At 41.6% G+C, this 21,324-nt stretch overlaps 1 protein-coding gene and 1 long non-coding RNA gene across 3 annotated transcripts; one reads left to right on the top strand and one right to left on the bottom strand.

Moving 5' to 3' along the window:
• Positions 1–56: 56 nt before the first annotated feature.
• Positions 57–12,607, top strand: ilvbl (ilvB (bacterial acetolactate synthase)-like). Of its 2 annotated transcripts, XM_048265443.1 has the most exons (15): positions 61–532; positions 1,391–1,592; positions 2,255–2,382; positions 3,276–3,414; positions 5,307–5,418; positions 5,579–5,678; positions 6,054–6,151; positions 6,539–6,675; positions 7,509–7,643; positions 7,999–8,113; positions 8,901–9,070; positions 9,890–9,960; positions 10,460–10,531; positions 10,942–11,047; positions 11,440–12,607. In XM_048265443.1, the coding sequence occupies exons 1-15, from the start codon at positions 425–427 to the stop codon at positions 11,616–11,618; spliced, it is 1,872 nt and encodes a 623-aa protein (XP_048121400.1). In that variant the 5' UTR covers positions 61–424; the 3' UTR covers positions 11,619–12,607. The 2 variants fall into 2 exon arrangements, with proteins under 2 accessions (XP_048121401.1, XP_048121400.1); XM_048265444.1 differs by lacking the exons at positions 10,942–11,047; positions 11,440–12,607 and adding an exon at positions 10,772–10,932 and having other exon boundaries at positions 57–532.
• On the bottom strand, positions 10,455–11,019 carry LOC125308837. Its single transcript, XR_007195991.1, has 3 exons — positions 10,933–11,019; positions 10,717–10,809; positions 10,455–10,543 (listed from the first exon to the last, which is right to left on the bottom strand). It is a non-coding gene; the product is annotated as an uncharacterized LOC125308837 (long non-coding RNA).
• Positions 12,608–21,324: the final 8,717 nt, after the last annotated feature.

Genomic DNA, 21,324 nt, shown 5'->3' with positions numbered 1-21,324 from the left:
CAAAATCTGCGTATCAATCGCAAATCTCGGTGTGTTACGGACATAGTGGATCTTCAGATAGCAGAGAGCTAGCTAGCTAGCTAGATAGAGTGAAGACACCGGCGAATCTCAAGTTGACATATCGCTTTCTTTTGTGAGGCGACGTGTCATTGTTGCTACTTTGGCGTTCTTTTAGACAATAATATTATGCGACTGCTTATGTAGAATAGTAGCCTACGTAGATATAGTATTTAAATACATGTAGGACTACCTGAAAGGAACTTGACAGTTTGCGTGCGTTCGCGTGCCTTAGTGTTGTTGTTGGGTTTGTGTCGTGCTATAAATTATTTAACGTTAGCTAGCTACCTAACTAAGATTAAATTGCACGTAAATGCTATCCCCTCTTGCAGCTCCAAGGTTTTAGATCAAGCTGTTTTTTGGAGATATGGATATTGACATTGGTACCGTTTTAGGATGCTCTCTTGGTATTGTTTTGGGGGGACTTGTACTTGCTGCTTATAAACTTGGTCTGTTGTATCAACTCTTCCACAAGGTAGGTGCCTTTATGTAGGCTACAGTTCATACCTCAGAGTAACCTGTTTGAATAACGTCACTCACACCCTGCAGACATGAATGCATGCAACAATTGATCTGTCACTGAAATGTTGACTTATGGGACAGCTATCGTTACGATTACGACATGAAAATGTCTGTAGGCTAATTTTACAGGCCAGGCCAATTGACAACCTGTCGCTTTTGTTTTAGTTTGGGCTACAGCACAGCAGCCATGATTCTAAATGAAATGTAAAGATATGTACTGTAAGCTGTGTGGAAGAGCAGAAAGGACTGTTAGCAAACACTCCCTTATGTCTGCATCTGTAGGAGATGGATCAGACTTAACCCCAAAGGACACATGGACTTAGGTAGTAAACTTTGAACGGTCTCAGATGCATTGTGCAATACACTAGCTAGTAGCACATGGCCAATGCACTGAATGCAGATCAACTGGACAAGCAACTGATTTAGCTCCACATTTCACACACTGCCTACGCTCACCTCGAAATACAATTGCTACACATGTGTTGCTAGTTTAAAGAATGTATGGAGCCCAGTCACACCTACTGATCTCTCTTCCAGGTCTGAACCTTTTTGCAACAATTTACAGGTTAATCTAAGTCATTTTATGCCATCAAAGCATACTGTAGGCCTAGGATTAAGTTAGTGTATGCTTCACCTCACTGTGTGTTCACTGTGTGCTGAGTGTGTTTCACTAATTCACAGATTGGGATAAATGCAGAGACTAAATTTCCCTCACAGGATCAAAAGAGTATACCTATACTTATACTATACTTATAATATACTTATACTATACTTATACATCTGTATCCTCCTCTCCTGGCTCCTCCCTCAGACAGAGACCAAGAGCCCTCGGCATGGCGGTGAGAGTGTGGCCGAGGTGCTGCGTGCCCACGGGGTCAAGTTTGTCTTCACCCTCGTCGGGGGCCACATATCCCCCATCCTGGTGGCGTGCGAGAAGCTGGGCATCAGGATCGTAGACACCAGACACGAGGCCACGGCGGTGTTCGCTGCTGATGCCGTGGCGCGCTTGTCAGGTATGCGCATCATGCGATCAGTGCCTCAGTGTGGGCCACCTGTGGAGGGATTTTAACCACCCTGTTCACCATCAAAGTAACATTATGCATTTTAAAGGCTACTACTGCTGCTACGAGGGACGGTCAGAGTGGTGTTCCTCTTTTTCTAACCGACACATTTTGGATCACACACTTTGGTTTATCAAAGTGAAATTACAGAGCAGGTGTCTATATTCATATTCACTAAATAGTAATGTTTTAAGTTCTCCGCAAAGCTCTAAACTCTACAACACTCTACCATGTACCCTAATGGCTCATCAAGTTGAAGCTAATGACTTCAGAGCAGTTTGTAAAAGAATCCTGGATCCATGTTTCATTCTCTTGGGTAGAAGAATAAGAATAAGAAGTAAAATAAATGTATTGTAAATCTAAAACTCTTGTCTTAAATGAAACTATGGACCCTTTCAACAATAAAAACAAAAACAATTCTTCTACAACGTTCTTCTTCAAACAAACGTTCTATTTGGGCCCCAATCTACTTCCTCTGCGTTAAGATAACATATGGAATGTTAAAACGGAAGTCTTGTGGGGCCAACTATGATGCTGATAATGGAACTCTCTTGAAAGGGTCTATAATAAAGACATTGCACCTTTTGTCCAACTCCTGCACCTTTTGTCCACAGGTACTGTAGGGGTTGCCGCGGTGACAGCGGGCCCTGGCCTCACCAATACGGTGACTGCAGTGAAGAACGCTCAGATGGCTGAATCGCCACTGCTGCTGATCGGGGGTGCTGCAGGCACCATGCTGCAGGTCAGTCTCTCTTTCCCACAATCCCTTGTGTGCTCGTTCCAGGGGATTCAGACATTTTGTTCTGCAAAGGGCCTTCAGACAGTATCAGTTGTTCTGTAAAGTTACTTGAGACAATACTACCAGTAATTGTAAACGCTGATATAATTAAGAAATCTTGTAGATGGTCATATATGAAAGAGTATTCTTAACAACAATGGGGGTGGGGTCAATCTAAGAAAACCTATAACAAAGTTGAATTGGAATGAAAACACAAACTATTTTGATAAGATGACTATTCATTGGGCTCCAACAAACATAATGGACGTTCAGAAGATTTGCCTTGTCTTCTGTAGTCAGAATAGTAATGCAAAGCTCTACAATGGACACTAGAGAGCACCATTGAGTAAAAAACCGACACTGGATGGCTTATAGCAGCATTGAAATATCTGGGTATTATGTTGACTTTGAGGGGCTATTGATAAAACTGAAAGCCTGCACTGCCAAGTAAATGTTCTTGTTTGTCTTCAGTTCTTGTTATCTTAGTTCTTGTTAAATTTTGTTATCAGTCCTTTGTAGTTTTGCTGTCGCAAAGTTTATCTTATATGTTGTATACTATGATGCCACACCCATACCATGATCCTGTTCCCGTTTGAACTTCAGTAAACACCAACACTGACAAACCATGTGGGTTAATAAGGGGTAATTCCCCAAAATATGTGACCAAATATATTTATCTAAAGCACATGTGTGTCTTTGAGGACTTTGTAATAGAAGGGAATTGAAAAACAAGCCAGATGATGACGCTCTAGTGTTTGAAGCATCATTTGCATGAACCCTAGCCTGCAGGAGTAATGAAAACAGTGGTGTGTTCTCTCTACCATTTTGATATCAATTTGAACCTTTTATTTTTGCAGGGCAGAGGAGCATTGCAGGACATTGACCAGATGTCGCTGTTCAAGCCTCTGTGTAAGTTCTGTGCGTCGGTGCGGACCATAAGGGAGATCGTGCCTATCGTTAGGAAGGCATTGGCCATCGCACAGTCTGGGACTCCTGGTAAGCTTGGACACACAACACTGCCTGTTCATGACAGTCACTCATAACAGGAAGGAGCAGGAGGCATCTCTGGGGTTAACCCTTAGGAAAAATAACTACAGTAATACTATAAGATTCAGTGTTTCCCACAGAATTAAATTCTATTTGTGGTGGTAGGTTTGCAGAATTAACTTGAATGCAACAGTTTTTAACAAATTAGCGCAGCGTGGTTATGATGCTAACCCGATTTAAGCACAATTTAGTCCAACCTGGAAAATCATTGTGTGGTGATCAATGTTGATATTGTGGTGGGCCGCCACAAATAAGTCAATGTATAGGAAACACTGAGATTCTTTATAGTAGCTCTATGGTAGTGTACAACTCTTCTGTGATGTTCTGTAATAACTCTATAATATCCTCACAATAACATGTGAAACAGGAGGTGAAGAGATCTAAAGACTATTATAATAATAATAATAATAATAATAATAATACATTTTATTTGTTGCTTAGCGCCTTTGAAAGCACTCAAGGCCACTTTACAGAGTAAACACAGTGAAAAATAATAATAATCAGCACATGAATGAAAAAAAAAAATACTGGTAGTAAAAGGCACATAGTGTTCAGTGTCCCACCGGCGGGACGGTTACCCCCCTCCCCCACCTTCCCCAACATTCTAAATCAATTGTATGCACCATATTGCTATGTAGCATAGTAATGTTATACACCATTTCAAAGCTTTGACTCTTGGGAATCCAAAATGACAACTTCTTTCATGTACAATCTGTACAGTGCTTTACATTATCTGATTAATCTTATTATGTCTCAATTAAATTTGATCCAAAATGCCCCCCTCCCCCTCCTCCACTTTTGGTGCTACTCTGACCTCTGGCTGATTCCATAGAAATTGAATCCTCATGTTGTATTATCCAATATTAGTTGTACAGCTGTATAGTCTATCTTATACACACTCATTGAACCAACAAAGTAAATGCAACAATAGAGACTTTTTTTGTAATTATTCCATATTTTGTGTAGTCAGTCTATATCAGAACACCTGACATACAATCTAAATAGTCCACAAGAAACCTCAAAGTGTTACCTTTCATTTGAGACCAGGATTATGCTTCTACACAAAGGGGTTCATGTGCAATAAGAATTTGATTGTCAGTATGCATTTTGGATAACCAAAAGTCCTATGGGGAGTTTCCATAGGCATTTTACAAAACGCATGAGCATACCTTGGCAAATAATGGTCTAAAGCACTCATATTTTCATTCTATATTGATCTACTTTTGCACACAGCTTCACAAGACCTGGTGCTAGGGCTCTAAGTGATGTCAAGTGACCTAGAGGGCTAAAATGTGGTCAGTTTAGAGATGCTTGTAATCCGGCAGAAAGAAAAAACTATATTCTAACCTCTGGAACTCTGTGTGAGTACATCACACAGTTATTTTGACTGTTTCCTACGACTGTTTCCTACGAAAACTACAGGTTCTCAGCCTTCTACAGAGGTCCAACATTTGATGGTAGGCCCCAAAAGAGGTGGGAACGATGCCCTTGTAAATAGGCACAGTGCAATTTCAGGCAAAAAATTGAAAGTTTATGGATCTCAATACAAATATCTTGAAAAGGTGATGGACTATAGATTCCCTCTTTGTTGTGTTTGTGCCCGGGGTGTGTGTGTGGTACGTGAGTGTGTTTACCCTGTGCCCGGGGTGTGTGTGGTACGTGAGTGTGTTTACCCTGTTCCCGGGGTGTGTGTGTGTTTGGTACGTGAGTGTGTTTACCCTGTGCCCGGGGTGTGTGTGTGTGTGTGGTACGTGAGTGTGTTTACCCTGTGCCCGGGGGGTGTGTGTGTGGTACGTGCGTGTGTTTACCCTGTGTGTGTCTGTCTCATGTGCTCTCTTTAGGCCCTGTGTTTGTGGAATTCCCCATCGACACACTCTACCCCTACCACCTGGTGTCTAAAGAGTTTGGCGTGAAGAACCCACCTAAAGGCCTCATGGGAAAAATCGTCACCTGGTAGGTAGAGAGCAGTCTAATTCTATTCGATCCTATTTGTGTGTGTGATTTCTAGAACTGAACATTGTTATAGGGCATATTGTGTAAAAGGTGCATTCCAGAAATGTATTCCTTTCAACAACTGCAAGAAAAGTTAGATTTACTTTTTGAATTAACTAAGGTACCTGCAGAATCACCTCTCAAACCTGTTTGCTGGTGCCTGGGAATCCCGTGATGTGTCACCTTTACCTGTCCAGATCCCACAGGCCACAGATGACCAGGTGAGACTTTCTGTCCGCTAAAAGCTGGCAGAGGTGAGACAAATGTCTGTAACTGTAACTAATAAATTGACCCCAATTATGGTAGTTACCGGTACATCTAGTTGTTTGTAGCTGAACGCTAACCCTTTATTTAGTCTATTTTGTTTAAATTGAGAGTCAATGGTGACAGATGTCAGTGGAGGACTTCAATCTTAAAGCACTGATTTGACCAAATAGTGCTGTATTTTAGTCGGTTGTGTTGAATTTCCCCTGGGGATCAATAAAGTATCTATCTATCTATCTATCTATCTATCTATGTATGAATGAGACTGCTTGAATGCCCTCTCTCACTCAGTGGTAGTTGCATGTCTCAGGTTTGACTGGTTTACCATACAGGTTCAAAGATGCATAGAGCTGGTCAGCAGAGCCAAGAAGCCCGTTATCCTTCTGGGTAGCCAGGCCACCCTCCCGCCGACACCCGCGGAGGACATCAGGTGAGGCTGCCCAAAATGGCACAAACCAACTCCCAAACCTTTTAACTTGCATAAAACACTGTCCTGCGCCTTATACACAATGTGGCTAATACACAGGAAATTACTCTACAGTTGTGCCCTTGAACAAGGCACTTACGGTAATCCCGAGTTGCTCCAGGGAGATTTGCCACTGCTGTTGGTATCAGGAAGTCACTTTGGATAAAAAGTGTCAGATTAATGAATTAATTAATGAACGAATGAATGACCGAATGAACAAACAAACAAACATGCACTGCTGTACTGTGTGTGACATTTTAATGAACAAATCAGCCTAAACCACTAGCATGCAAAGCTGTCAAATAACTGTCTTAATCATGCATGAATGTTTGGGCTATTTTCTGTCTTCAGGAAGGCCTTGGAGGCCTTGGGTATCCCATGCTTCCTGGGTGGAATGTCCCGAGGCATGCTGGGAAAAGACAGCCCCATACATATCAGACAGAACCGCCGTGATGCCCTGAAGGATGCTGATCTGGTGGTGCTAGCAGGTAAGGCACAGAGAAACCATAAAGGTGCTGATCTGGTGGTGCTAGCAGTAAGGCACAGAGAAACCATAAAGGTGCTGATCTGGTGATGCTAGTAGGTAAGGCACAGAGAAACCATAAAGGTGCTGATCTGGTGGTGCTAGCAGTAAGGCACAGAGAAACCATAAATGTGCTGATCTGGTGGTGCTAGTAGGTAAGGCACAGAGAAACCATAAAGGTGCTGATCTGGTGGTGCTAGTAGGTACAGTAAGGCACAGAGAAACCATAAAGTTGCTGATTGGGTGGTGCTAGCAGGTAAGGCACAGAGAAACCATAAAGGTGCTGATCTGGTGATGCTACTGTAGCAGGTAAGGCACAGAGAAACCATAAAGGTGCTGTCATCAGTTCAACTTGCACCTAATTAATTAATTAATTCTCTTACAGAGTTGTGGTTCGTATGTTTATGTTTATTGTTAATATGAAAACATTATGTTCATTGTTGATATTTAATATTGATATTGTTGTTATTATTACTATTACTATTATGCTTAATGTAGGCTTTTCAACTTTATTTGAAACTATTTTAAACTATTTTTGTAGTGTATATTGTAGTGAGTCCGTTTGGACAAAAGTGTGCTTATAGTGACTACAATAAACACGCACTGGCAAGAAACGTTTGGGGCACGTCCAGTTTGACTTGAATGATAATGGTGATGCAGTTCAACTGTCATGTTGACATTGCTCACTCTGCTCTGAATCAGTCATACGTTTTTCCACTTCTACCATCTCCATTTTTACTGTTTGTTATGGAATACGAATGTCTTACTACTCATTAGTTTAACTGACGTGTATTACAGGGACGGTGTGTGATTTCCGCCTCAGCTACGGCAGAGTGTTGAACCGGCACAGTAAGATCATCGCCGTCAACCGAGACAAGAGCCAGCTCCTGAAGAACTCCGACATGTTCTGGAAGCCCACGGTGGCTATTCAGGGTGAGCCCTACAAACCGCATTCTAATGCCCATTGACTGGAGCATTGAAGAATTGACGTTGCCTGCTGACTTATCTTGTGTTGCCATTCGTCAAAAGATAAAATGGCTGAATTAGGACAGAGAATGAGAGAGAAGTGCTTGGAGAGCTAATACGAATACATGACATGCTGCCTTGGGGTCATTGCCTTTAAGCAACAGAATGCAGGAATTTGTCTTATATTGTTTATGGGTTAATATAATTTTCTTTTTCGATTTATTTTGATGATATATGACCACGCACAAGTCATTCATACACTAGCTGACGAGTCTAAGCACAGTGTAAGTAAGTAAGTGGTTTGTATGTCTCTCTGGTGCAGGAGATGCAGGGTCTTTCCTAGATCGTCTTTCCAAGGGGCTCAAGGGGTACAAGTGTCCGGAAGACTGGCCCCAAAGCTTGAAACAGGGAGACATCACCAAAGAGCAGACAAACAGGTAACAGACTTTTCCTCACCTCAAAGAGGCTGTGTGTATCATTCTGTCACCTCAAAGAGGTTGTGTGTATCATTCTGTCACCTCAAAGAGGTTGTGTGTATCATTCTGTAAAGAGTTTTTTGGTTTGTTTCATAAAAGAGCTACACATAGCAGCTTGACATTTATATGGAAAAAATTCTCTTAAGAGTCATTCAATTGAAATTTAGAGTGTATTTAGAGTATCGTAACACCCCCAATTATCACCACTTTTGTTCAGAAATTCTAAAACAACGATGTTTTTTAACACTTCAAAATAACATTTACTAAATGAACCTTACATTTTTCAGTAGCCATTGTTGTGTAGATTTGAACAAAATCTGGTTTGGTTCTTAACGGGAGCATTTACTGCCTGAAATATCCGATTTTGTTTACCACGCTCGGAGTTATAGTGCCTGATGGGTCGCCTATTTACACCGTTTCAACGGCACATGGATGGTTAGACCGAGAATTCTCGTCGTGAAATTAAAATTCCACTGTGTACACACAGCCTTACAACACTGTTTACAGCTCCTCGAGTCACGGTAAAATGTCATTTTTGGTAGATAGCTAATTTAGATACACCCATGTTGTGGGTGGTTGCGTTTCTATAGGAGTCCGCTGTCTTGGTTTGTATAGAAATGGATATTAAGTGACACATATACGCAAGACGGTGGAAATACGGGACCGGTGGAAATAGGGGGAGTTCCGATAGAGTTTTTATTTTTAGTTTAGTTTGTATGGCCCTATGTCTCCCTCCTCCTCCACGCAGGGCGAAGGCAGATGAGAAGACCGAGCTGCACCTCAACCCTCTGGGCGTGTTGCACCGCGTGGACGAGCTCATGGCCGAGGACAGCATCATCGTCGCAGACGGCGGTGACTTTGTGGGCAGCGCAGCGTACATCATGAGGCCGCGTGGCCCGCTGCGTTGGCTTGATCCAGGTCAGGGGTCAGGACCTGAGACCACGTCCAGGCTTTACAAATACCTACACACACACAGTCAATGTTTTATTATTGTTAGTATTAATAATATTATTACAGGACTTGGGGAACATTGATTGGATGTGTCAGTTTAAATATTATTATTATTATTATTATTATACTATGGGAGGAAGATAAATAGTAGTAATAAAACGGGGCTTTAAGTTCTCAGGCACTCTGCCTGAATTCAGGTGTGGGCCAGGCTGCTGAAGATTTGAAAATAGATAAGTATAGGTAATGGATTTAAGTGTTTCTGAGAACTTCATGCTCAGGAGTTGTCCTTACTTTAAGCCCTGAGTAAATTCATTTATTTACTACTTTTAAATTAGATCAGATTCGTCCGTTTTAGACATTTTTGCACGGGACTGACCGTATGAGAAGTCAGAAACGGAGAAAAAACATCAGTTTGCATTACTATTAAATTCACATCATTTATAGAATGTAAATGCAGCCCAGTTTAGCGTTAACCCTTAGATCAATTCAAAGACAGACACTGGAACAGAAGAGGTTATAGAAGGTGAAACAAGATGCTGTATATCATTTCTTTTTTGTGATCAAATGTTTATTAAGAAACTGAAAAAATCATAACATTCGCATCACACATCAATCAAATCTTAAAGTCTAAAATGGAATAAACATCAAAAGCCAATTTCTGTATGGAGGCTGTATGAATACTTAATCAGGATTATGATGTGCTGAATGAGCCCTCAGTATACTCTGAGTGCTGTGCGGATGCTTTTTAAGTATGTCTCACTGAACGCTTCCCTTGTGGTTTCCTAGGAGCTTTCGGGACGCTGGGCGTGGGTGGAGGATTTGCTCTGGGAGCAAAGCTGTGCCGACCTGAGTCAGAGGTGAGGAGCTTCATGTGTTCATCACTTCACCTCATTAGCTTCATCTCTTTACCTCACTAGCTTCATCTCTTCACCTCACTAGCTTCATCTCTTTACCTCACTAGCTTCATCACTTCACCTCACTAGCTTCATCTCTTTACCTCACTAGCTTCATCACTTCACCTCATTAGCTTCATCACGTCACCTCACTAGCTTCATCACTTCACCTCACTAGCTTCATCACTTCACTTCACTTCATTGAGTCAGATAATTGCTCTTCCTTAAGACGATCTGCTCCTTCAGCGTTATTGATCTTTTTCAGATTAGCAATGCAAATCAGGATTTGATTTGTTTTGTTTGTCTCTACATAAACATACTACTTTACTCACTACTAGTGACTACTAACCTTAAAAAGCACAGGATAAACATATTTTTAACTCCGCAACTGTGGTTTGAAACATAAATCAATGGGATGGGTAATTTTTCCTCAGCTTGTTGACTGATTACATTTGACTTACAGGTGTGGATTGTGTACGGTGACGGTTCCCTTGGCTACAGCGTTGCAGAATTTGACACCTTCACCAGGCATAAGGTGGAGGGCTTCCTTCACACACAAACCACAAGAAACACTCAAGGCAGCTTAAAGACCCTTCACACACAAACCACAAGAAACACTTATTATAGAGGCAGCTTAAAGACCCTTCACACACAAACCACAAACCACACGAAAAACACTCATTATAGAGGCAACTTAATAATAAGCTTAAAGACACTTACGCTGTCTGAGGTGATGATGCATTCAGAAAGTGATTCTTTTCTTATTACGTTATAGTGGGAGGAAGTTGTCGTTGTTTTTTCCCCCAGTAATTTCTGCATAGAAATGATAAGTATATCAAGTTTTCCTAAAGAAATACTGTACATTGTATGACTGATAGACACTGAGGTAATTCCAATGTGTTTTTTAATATTAATATTTAAACCCACTCTTGTTACCTCTGCCAGACTCCTGTGATCGCTGTGGTGGGAAATGACGCCTGCTGGAGTCAGATATCCAGAGAGCAGGTGCCCATGTTGGGCAGTAATGTGGCCTGTGGTCTGGCCTTCACAGGTGAGTGCTGAAAGGCACTGAGGGGAGTGGATGGGCAGGGGGGCAGACACAACACGTTATTTCATGAGGGAAGTGAAATAAAAACTTCTATGCACATAAAATGTTTATTTCCCTCAAATTGCGCTCACAAATGTTCTAAAATCTATATTTTTGTTGAGCATAGCTCAGGTAAACACTCTAGTAGTAAGGTACACTCCTCTTTGCTCCCAAGTTGCCTTTTCTGCTTGGTCAGTTCCATTTCATCACAGGCAAACTACTGCTGCTGTTGTTGGTCATGTTGACATATCACTGTGTTTCCTGACCCTGTACTGACTGATGCTGTACTCTACTGTGGGTTTGCCTGGACGATTCAGGATTCTGTTCTCTTTCTCTCCTTTGTCCCCATCGTTCAGACTATCACACTGTTGCCGATGGCTTCGGCGGGATTGGTCACCTGATTGGGCGAGAGAATGAGGCGCAGCTGGATGACATCATCAAAGAGGCACAGCGTCTGAGCAGGGAGGGCCGGGCAACGCTACTCAATGTCCTCATTGGGAAGACCAACTTTAGAGAGGGCTCAATCTCTGTGTAACACTACTCCTAAAAAGTACAACAATACTCCTCCAGCCAGCCAAAGGAAATGACCACACAGGAAGTGTCTCTCTTCTGCCCTGCTCCTGGACTGTGAGCTCTACGTGAGCGTTAAGAGAATCATTCCAACTTAACCTTACTCATGTGGCTGATCAGAGACAAAGTGATTTAAGGGATACTGTAATAGTGAGATGGTTGGAATGAAAGTAAATATATTATAGCTTAGCGCCCCCTGGGGGCAGGGAATGGAATGCTGTTGAATGCTGTGCTCTGCTGCTTGACTCCAATGTACTGCAGGTTCTATAGAAAAGGGAATGATATTGATGGTCATATCTGTGGAAATCCTTTCCTCCAGTTAGCAGTACTCCAGCCTAGCATACTTTTTAAGTTCATTGAAGGCCTTATGATTCAACTATATATTTATGTGTTGATATTGGGAAATAATTTAATTGCACTTAATTATTATTATTATTTTTATTTTATTTGTAAGCATCTATTAGGAATTGTTGGAGATGCCGTTTTTTCTTACAAAATCAGAAAACCATTAACACAAAATGACAGTATAGAATCGACTGATTCAAATATTAAGTCCATCCTGACAAAAACATGTTACTACGTTACTAACGTAACTGAATACACATTCACCTGTAATGTCTGAATGTAAAATATCATATCTTTACAAGCAAGTAAGTATATCACTTGGGCGTTCTCTGTGAAAAACAACTGCAGTAAGCAGAGCACTGACACAACATCCGATTTAATGTTTAAGACCACTTCAAACCTGATCAATCAACAGTTCAGTTACATGAAAGCAAATACTATTATCTTATCTTTGTATGATTTCTATAAAGAATTGCTATGGAGCATTCACCTTTATGCCTCTAGTGGACACAAATCAGTCCATTCATCTATTTGAAAGGCAGTGCTGAATGGGATTGGGGAAATGAACATGTTTGATGTTGCAATAAAGACATGAACTCTTCCACGTTATCATTTGTACAATTTCATTATGAAATGGTTGATGAAGGGACAGAGATCACCTCATATCTCACTCACTGCTATTTAAGCAATATAGCACGAGTGAGAGTGGGGTTGGTCATGGATATTCCCACGGGTGTTCGGCCGAGGCCGAGGCCGAGTGGCGCAGGCAACAACATGACCAATGTTGGTCCATGACCAATCCCACGATCACAAGTGCTATATTGCTTTTATACAACAATTCTACCACAAACTAAATAATCTGAAAACACCCCAATATTGTTTAAAAATGTTAATTTCGACATCGCTTCTTAATGCATCAAAAACAGTTCCCTTTTCAATAGACAGCGCCTTGGTAGCTAGGTAACCAACATTCCAGATCCCTCTTTACGGGTCTTTGTGGTTTACGTGTCTTCTTGAAAGAAATGTTGAAAGTCGGGCTGAAATCACATTTCATATCTAGCTTTGCTGCATGCATGTTACAAGGACACTGGGCCATGTTATGTAAGGGACATGGTACTGCAAATAAACGGAAACATGGCCTACATTGCAGAACCACTCAACTTTATTAATTTATGGTGAATAAATGTTACACTACTGTGCACAGCCCCATATGTTTTTCTGACACGATGCTAGCACGTTAGCAGTGGTTAGCTAACTATGCTAACGTTAGTTATCTACAAGTCTCCTCCAAGTGGCAATCATATTATAGGCCCTACACAATGCTGGCAATGCTGAGAACAATTAGCATCCTCGTTTATCTTACTTACATTGAGTTGACTGTGTAGCTTAATCCACAGATGTGGTGAAGCACTGTTTCGTTATGGTTTGCTAGGGAGTAACCCATTGCTTAAAATAGTGGAGGGCTGGGATGAGAACATTGTGTCAAATCTTCGCATTGTATCGCGGAGTGATTTATTATTAGCTGTGCAAAGTCTGAGTTGAAATGTCCAGGGATATTCCAACTCATGGAACGTCTCTCGGCCAATCAGAAACAAATAAATAGTTCCATAGAACCCAATTGTTGTATAAAAAGAAAATATATCATGAAGCCTGTTCTCATTTTATTGTGACCCTTTCAACAATAAAAACAAAGCTTGAACGTTCTATTTGGGCCCCAATCTACTTCCTCTGCATTAAGATAACATATGGAATGTTAAAAAGGAAGTCTTGTGGGGCCAACTATGATGCTGATAATGGAACTCTCTTGAAAGGGTCCATAGTAGAGGATGGCTGAGGAACCCAGAACTGCATTGATTGGCTGTTAACCTGGTAGCTTATGATACATAATGCACAGTCCTCCTGGTAGCCTGAAAACCAGCGCATTTGTATTTTCTGTGTTACACCTCACCTTTACGTGGCCCTTTAGGGGTGAATAAAAACCCACCACTGACCCCAAATCCTAATAAATAACAGTAACACCTTTTAAAATATACCCAACCAGTGGGATTTATTACATCGAGATAAACCATAACAAAATACTACATAGACATGACACAAAGTCCAAATCAAAAGACAAGACAAAATCCCAGGCTGAGAGCCAGCAAGACAGCCAGCAGTCCCCACACCAAAAGCCTCTCCTCAGGAACTGGATCCTGGAGCCTTTAACTCCCAATCAATCACCAAGCCAGGTGCTGCCAATCAAGGTCATTACAAGCACCTAAGCAGAGGTAGAGAGGAGGGGAGAGAACAGGGACAAACAGCACTGGAACAAACAGACATCATAGGGAACACATACAGCCGTAACACCCCCACCCTTAAAACAATGAATAAATAGTTTTACATAGGCTGCAACTAAAGGTGTATCAAGGTTATCACAAAAGGTCACGAAAAAACAAATTAGCTGTGACTAGACACACAAAAACAGCAACACACAAGTGACCTAACCAAAAGTGGACTGCAACAGCACGACACAAATGGGCCACAGTGTAGTCAACCCCTACACCAAAAATGTTACAAACTTACACCTAAGCTGCAACCAACTAGTGACCCAACAAATGTGGAGTTCAGTTACCTCAAGATCACACAATACAAGTTACTGCCCACTACAGTCTATCACAGCTACACAAACTTGCATAGACATTACCTCACCTCATAAATGGTTTTATCCCGGATGAGCCCCCATTAGTTACACCCCACCTTTACGTGCCACCTTTACAACCTATACATCTGTGAGATCTATCGAATGACCCTCTCCCATTCAAGCCGATTTCCAAACTCACCGAAATCCCAGGAACTAATCACAACTACTTATCCGCCAGGGGGCGGGCTTTATATGATGACAGGACGGTTGGCATGGCTTTTGTACACAACTAATGGGTCCTGTTACGACCCGGTGGGTCTCTCCTAGCATTCATGGGCTTCGGAAAAACCTTTCTCCGAGTGAAAACATCATCATTCCGCGTCATTCACGTCACGTAATGTGTGAGTCAGAGGTCGGAAACTGGGGCTAGATTTTGCTAAGAGAGTTGCCCAGTTAGGGGCTCGTCATCACTTTTGTCGCCACGCTGTAGTTCGCTTGTAGTCCATGTGGCCTTTCATGTCCAACAGTTTTAATGTGAACTTGGGAATTTGCCGCTTTTGTCACTTGAAAGCTGCATATCTTTCTTTCACGAGCATCTTACACTATATTTTCAGCAAATACAGTTGTTTGTTTAGGATTAGTGAGTGTATGTTTTAACCTTTGTTGTGGCATCCGTGTTTGTCACACATTCCGACGGCAAAGCACATGAACACTTGCTGTTGGAAAAACAAAGTAGCCATGGGGGCGGTCCTTGTCATTCCGAAGTGCCCTGAATGCACCCTTTGTGTGGTTTCTCCACCCCTATTGTGCTACTGCTATTTTGTCTGTCTCCTACAGGCTGCTGAGTACAGGGGTGACGCCTCCTGGAGTTAATTGCCGTGGCCATAAGAGGGCCGGCTCTGGCATGATGTCGCTCTCTCACTCATTTCCCCTGGCCTGCTCCGACGGGAGAGCTCGTTAGGAGCTGACATGACTTACTGCCCTTCTGGAGATCTCGCCTCCTTCTGCGTCTCTGTCGCATTATGTTTAGTTTATTCATCTATCCCTAGACACACATTGCACAATACTTTTACTTTTGTACCTAAACTGACATTCTCTATTTTTATGTTAATAAATATAATTTAAAACGTTACGCTAAAGTGTGGTCTCCCCTATGTTGAGTCTGCCTGGAGCCAAGCGGTCTTAACAGTCCGCAGATGGCATCGGTATTAAACAATGTGTTTTTGAATTTTCTTTGAAGGTGAGTAAACAACTGTATTTAAAACCTCTGTTAAAAGAAAGATGTGTGTTGTATTTCCAATTGCCAGAATTCTCCTTTAAAGGAGAGGTTGGTGATTCAAAGGCAACATTTTTTATTATTATTATTTCCGTACACAGTCGTGGCTTGGGAAAATAAATGGGAAAAGAACACAGGGATGGACCCCCACACAAAACATCAATTCCTGCCAGTTTGCAACAGGTGGCTTTAGTGCTGGTTCAATGGGCAGTGGGAAGGCTGAACGATTGCAGTATCACAGTTTTCTCAGTCGCTTTAGTGCATTTCTCGAATGATAATAATCATTCGCACAACAGTTTGTGCATTTCTCAAAACAATCGCTGCAAACTGCACCGCATAGTGGATAAGCTACAAAAGCGTGTATCTTGCTGAAAATGCTTAGTTTATGCCTCAAAAGCAAATAGTTATTAGCTTAGAAATCTAGACGCACCCTAGCGGCGGCAAATTAATTTGCTCAGCCTGTACGTCTAGTAAGGATAAGGATAACCATAAGGATTTATATTGGCTGATGCCGTGGACGTCATCCTATCTCAGCGCTCTATTTTGTTAGAGAGTCTTAAGGCGGGCTTAACAGGATGACGACAGTCCTGCAACGGTGAACAACAAGGAAGGTGGCTATGGCGAATGAAGAGCGGTTGTTTGAATCAGCGTTGGCTTCAACTTTGGAGGAGTGCTTTTCTTTGAAAGTTGAGCAACACAATGCACTTAAGTCATTCCTTTCGAAGAAGGATGTATTTGCCGTTTTGCCGACCGGCAGTGTTGTATAAAGTACTAGAAAGCAATACTTGAGTAAAAGTACAAGTATCGTACTAGAAAAAGACTTTGGTAGAAGTGAAAGTTACCTTTTAGAATATTACTTAAGTAAAAGTCTTAAAGTATCTGATATATACTGTACTTAAGTATCAAAAGTATTTTTCTGATATTTAATGTACTTAAGTATTTGAAGTAAAAGTAAAAAGCAATTTTTATTTTGAACTTTTATTGTGAACTTTATTTTGGCTTTCTTATAGTAAAGCATAAAGCATATTCAGGGTTCCCATATCTTCTTTCAAAGAAAAAAATCAAAACAAAATTTCACTTTTGTATGAACTTAAGGTAAAAATGAAAAATAAATAACTTATTTCTTTAAAAAAAAAAATGACCTGCTGGTAGGGAGAACATTTTGGTCATGTGGTATAAGCATTTCTAGGGCTTGCTCCCCAGGTCACCATCTCACTCTCACACACAGGCCACACTATGTCCAGCAGCTACTAATATGCCAGTCATTAGTTGAAACTGAAAAGGTGTCTGTTCATCTTCAAAAAGAAAATGGTTTTCAAAGTTGCCAGAATTCAGTGCCGGGAGTTTCAGGCCCAAGACCGGCCCACGTTTTCCATAGTGGTGGAAATTGGATAAATGAAGCAACATTTCAGCTCTTACTATCCTGTAGTTTTTATTAGTACCATGGTTCAACAAATGTGTAAAGGTTATATAACTAGATGTACCGCAGAGCGGTACAAAATATGACCGCCGCCCAGTCCAGCACATTTTTTCCACAAAAAGAAATCACGCTGAAAGGCCTATATGATTCTAACTGTCTCACTAAATTGCATTATCCACACTCAATTCTCACTGGTATCTGCTAGACAACAAGTACCAAAACATGATTAGTTCATAGATTTCACATGTAAAATTCATTTTATACAACCCCACCTCCATCTTGCCTGTTCATAATTCTGAGAAATTCTTGATTGTTTGTGTTATGTTATGTGTGTGGGTGTGTGTGTGTGAGAGTGTGTGTGTGTGTGTGTGTGTGTGCCTATGTGTGTTTGTGCCTGTGCATGCAAGCCGCACATATGTCTACTGTGTGAGTATGTGTCATAATGCATGATTATTGTGAATGTATGTGTGTGTGTGTGTGTGTGTCTGTTTGTTTGCACATTTGTGCACATGAAATGGGTTAACATGACCCCTGGAGGCAAACATAACGAGGAAAAAATGGTCATCCTAGGCCCTACAGTTCTCAAGATATTCACAGAGAAATGTGTCTGCCCTACCCTCCTTTCAGGGGGGTCCAGTCCAGCTGGGGGGCTACAGATCAAAATGAAAAAATGATGGTTCCATGCTATCCATGTGGGGGTACATGCCCACCAAGTTTTGTGTACCCCGGTCTTTCAGTGTCCCGAATCCTTGTTGGTGTATCGCCACTAAATGTACACATAAATTATTTTATTGTAAGGCCCCCATGAACGAAAGTACACAAAACTTGGCATGCTTTCGGAGGGTGTCATAATGATCCTACACTTTTAATTTCGTGCAGTTTTGACCTTGTCAGCCAGAGATATTGTGATGAAATTGCTTTTAATTTTTAACTAGGTGGCTATACATGAAATAAGTGGTAATGGGATGGGTTGACATGCCCCCCCTAAGACCAACATACATAAAAAGGTGGACCTCCTAGGCCCCACGGTTCTCGAGATATTCACAGAAAACTGTCTCCGCCACCTACAGGCCAGTTGGTGTATAGTAACATAAATTAATTTATTGTGTGGCCCCCATGAACGGAATTCCACAAAACTTGGCGTGCATACAGAGGGTGTCATAATGATCCTACACTTCCAATTTCGTGCAGTTTTGACTATGTTAGGTCACAGATACCTTCAATTACAACACCTCATTTGTACTTTTTTGTGTTTAACTAGGTGGCTTATACATGAAATGAGTGGTTATGGAATGGGTTGACATGGCCCCTTGAGATCAACATACAAAAAAATGGTCCTCCTAAACCCCACGGTTTTCGAGATATTCACAGAAAACTGTGTCTGCCCTACCCTCCTTTCGGGGGTCCAGTCCAGCGGGGGGCTACAGATCAAAATGAAAAATGATGGTTCCATGCTATCCATGTGGGGTTACATGCCCACCAAGTTTTGTGTACCCGGTCTTTCAGTGTCCCGGGAATCCTTGACGGAAATTTGGGCATGCGAAAAAGAAAAAAAAAAAAAATCTGAAAAACCTATATGACCACCCGCCCAAGGCTTGGCGGTCATAATAATTCACTTTAACTGAGAAGTTAACAAAAAATATTCCACTATTCCACAAGTTAACAAAAACAGAAAGAAAGAAAGAAAGAAAGAAAGAAAGCCTTTAAAATGTAGCCTATCCCACGCTTCCACAAAGAGGCATATTGAACTAATGTTTAGGCTACATGTTTTTTTGCATGGGTAGGCTATTGTTGTTTGGTGATTTAGCCTACTTCTTTACTACACCCTCTTCTGAGAAAGCAAGGCATAGGTTTATCATGTAGGGTAATTGCTCTTTCTTACATTAAATAACTTTAATTTATCCTCTCTACTTGTCCCTGTAATCATGGCCTCATCACTAATTTCGGGCTCATCATTTTCAGTGGTCGACTGGTTGATCTGCTGCTCAGTCTCTCCTGGCCTCTTTCTACCATCCATCCTTCCTGACGCTTGTGTCTACTGTAGGGCCGGCTCGGCTATCCATATCTGAGAAAACGTTTTGGAAAAGACGGGCTATATGGACCCAACCCACTCTTTTTGGGAGGGGAGAACTCCCTCACGTAGGCTACAACACATGTAGAGACATTGCATTTGTGCCATGCACAGAATGCGGAACGTGTCCTACTTTAAGAAAAGATAGACTAACGTGACAAATGTCAATATTTTTTTTTCCTCGACCGGCCCAAAAGTGAAGCGGCCCCCCCGGGAATTCTCCCGATTCCCCACCCCGGGCCTGATTCAGTCTTACTCTTCTTGGACTGAAGACAAGTCCTGCGATGCTAAATAGCCTTTAACAGGCCGCTGAGGCAAGTAGCGGAGTGTTTAGCTTCACAGAAAGCTGCCAATGTACAGAAACATTTCTTGCAAATACGGCCACGGGTGTATGACGTTATCTTCACCGCTACTGTTCACCGAGTTCACCACTATCGTTGGGGTGGTGGTCTATGATAACGGGAGGTCCTCCAGTAGGTGCTCGTGCTTCCATGGCGGTTTCAGTTGTGCGTCCTCCTCCTCTAGCAACAAACAAGCGCTGAAATAGAGCGCGCAGCGTGCGTAGTGCAATCTAGGAGCAGTGATTCGCCAAACCTCCCTTATTGCAGTCGCACACATTTCTTCTAATTTTATGTTTTAGTAACGAGTAACAAAGATGCTTAGTAGAAATATAACAGAGTAAAAGTATACAGTAAAAGTATACATTTTATCTAGGAAATGTCGTGGAGTAAAAGTGAAAGTTGACATACATTTAAATAGCGAAGTAAAGTACAGATACTTGAAATTTCTACTTAAGTACAGTAACGAAGTATTTGTACTCCGTTACATTATTACAACACTGCCGACCGGATACGGTAAAAGTTTGATATATCAACTTGCTCCGCTTTGTTCTGATTGGTCGTAGCGCTGGCCTATTGCATGCCTAGGCAGTTTGAAAGACAATTCTCTGCCCGCCCTTTGGATTAAGCGAGGTGAATGGGTCGATTCCAGACTATACATTTCAATGATATAGGATGGCCCGCCAGGCTAAATAGTTATACCAATGAGAGGAAATATACCAGTACATCAGGAGAGTAAAGTCCAGAGTGAAGAAAATCACCAGAGATCCCAGTCACCCCAACAACTGCCTCTTCTCTGCCCTCTGGGAAACGTTATCGCTGCCTGAGGGCCAAAACAGAGAAAATGCGAAAAAGTTTTTATCCCCAAGCTATCCGGATACTGAATGAGGACTCTAGCAGGAGCAGCATGTTGGGAACACCTCAGGCACGCACTTTAGACATTTCTTCTTCTTCTCTTCTTTTTCTGTTTATTTCCTTATTTATTTACACATTGCACAGTCATGGAGACACTGAGCAAAGCATTTCACTATACTCTATAATTGTATGTGACAAATACATTTCAATTTGAATTTCAAACGGTCAGTGCAGTCAAAATGACAAGTCATGTTGCCATTGTTCATGTCGATAGTCAAACTAATTTGTCTTGTTGTCAATGTGAAGTTTTTTTCTGATAACAGACATTGTGACAGTATAAAGAAAACAAAGGTTTTTACAGCACTGTGCAAATAAAAAATGGCCAATATACAGTAAAACACCCCTAGGCCTACATTACTGTATGTCTACATTCTGACGTTCCTGTCTGTCAGGTCACATATGTTAGACAGACTAGGACAACTAGTTATGACAACTAGTTCAGTTCGTTCTATGGGGTAGGACTATTCAGCATGGAACCAGTATAGTGCATTTTGACTAACATGAACATGGTATGGGTGTTGTAACCAGTTGAGCCACAGCGTCCTCCTAATATTATACATATTAACTTATTTTGTTATTTATAGGCTACTCTTTGTAGAATACCATTTCAGCATCTTCTTTCAACTGATATCTGTCTGGAATTGTGGTGGCACTTCCGTTCACACAGCTGGAGGGAGGGAACAGGG

Source organism: Alosa alosa, chromosome 15, assembly GCF_017589495.1.
Source record: "Alosa alosa isolate M-15738 ecotype Scorff River chromosome 15, AALO_Geno_1.1, whole genome shotgun sequence".
Taxonomy (NCBI): domain Eukaryota; kingdom Metazoa; phylum Chordata; class Actinopteri; order Clupeiformes; family Clupeidae; genus Alosa; species Alosa alosa.
The sequence above is the reverse complement of the archived record's forward strand: the minus strand, read 5'-3'. Positions and strand labels throughout refer to the sequence as shown.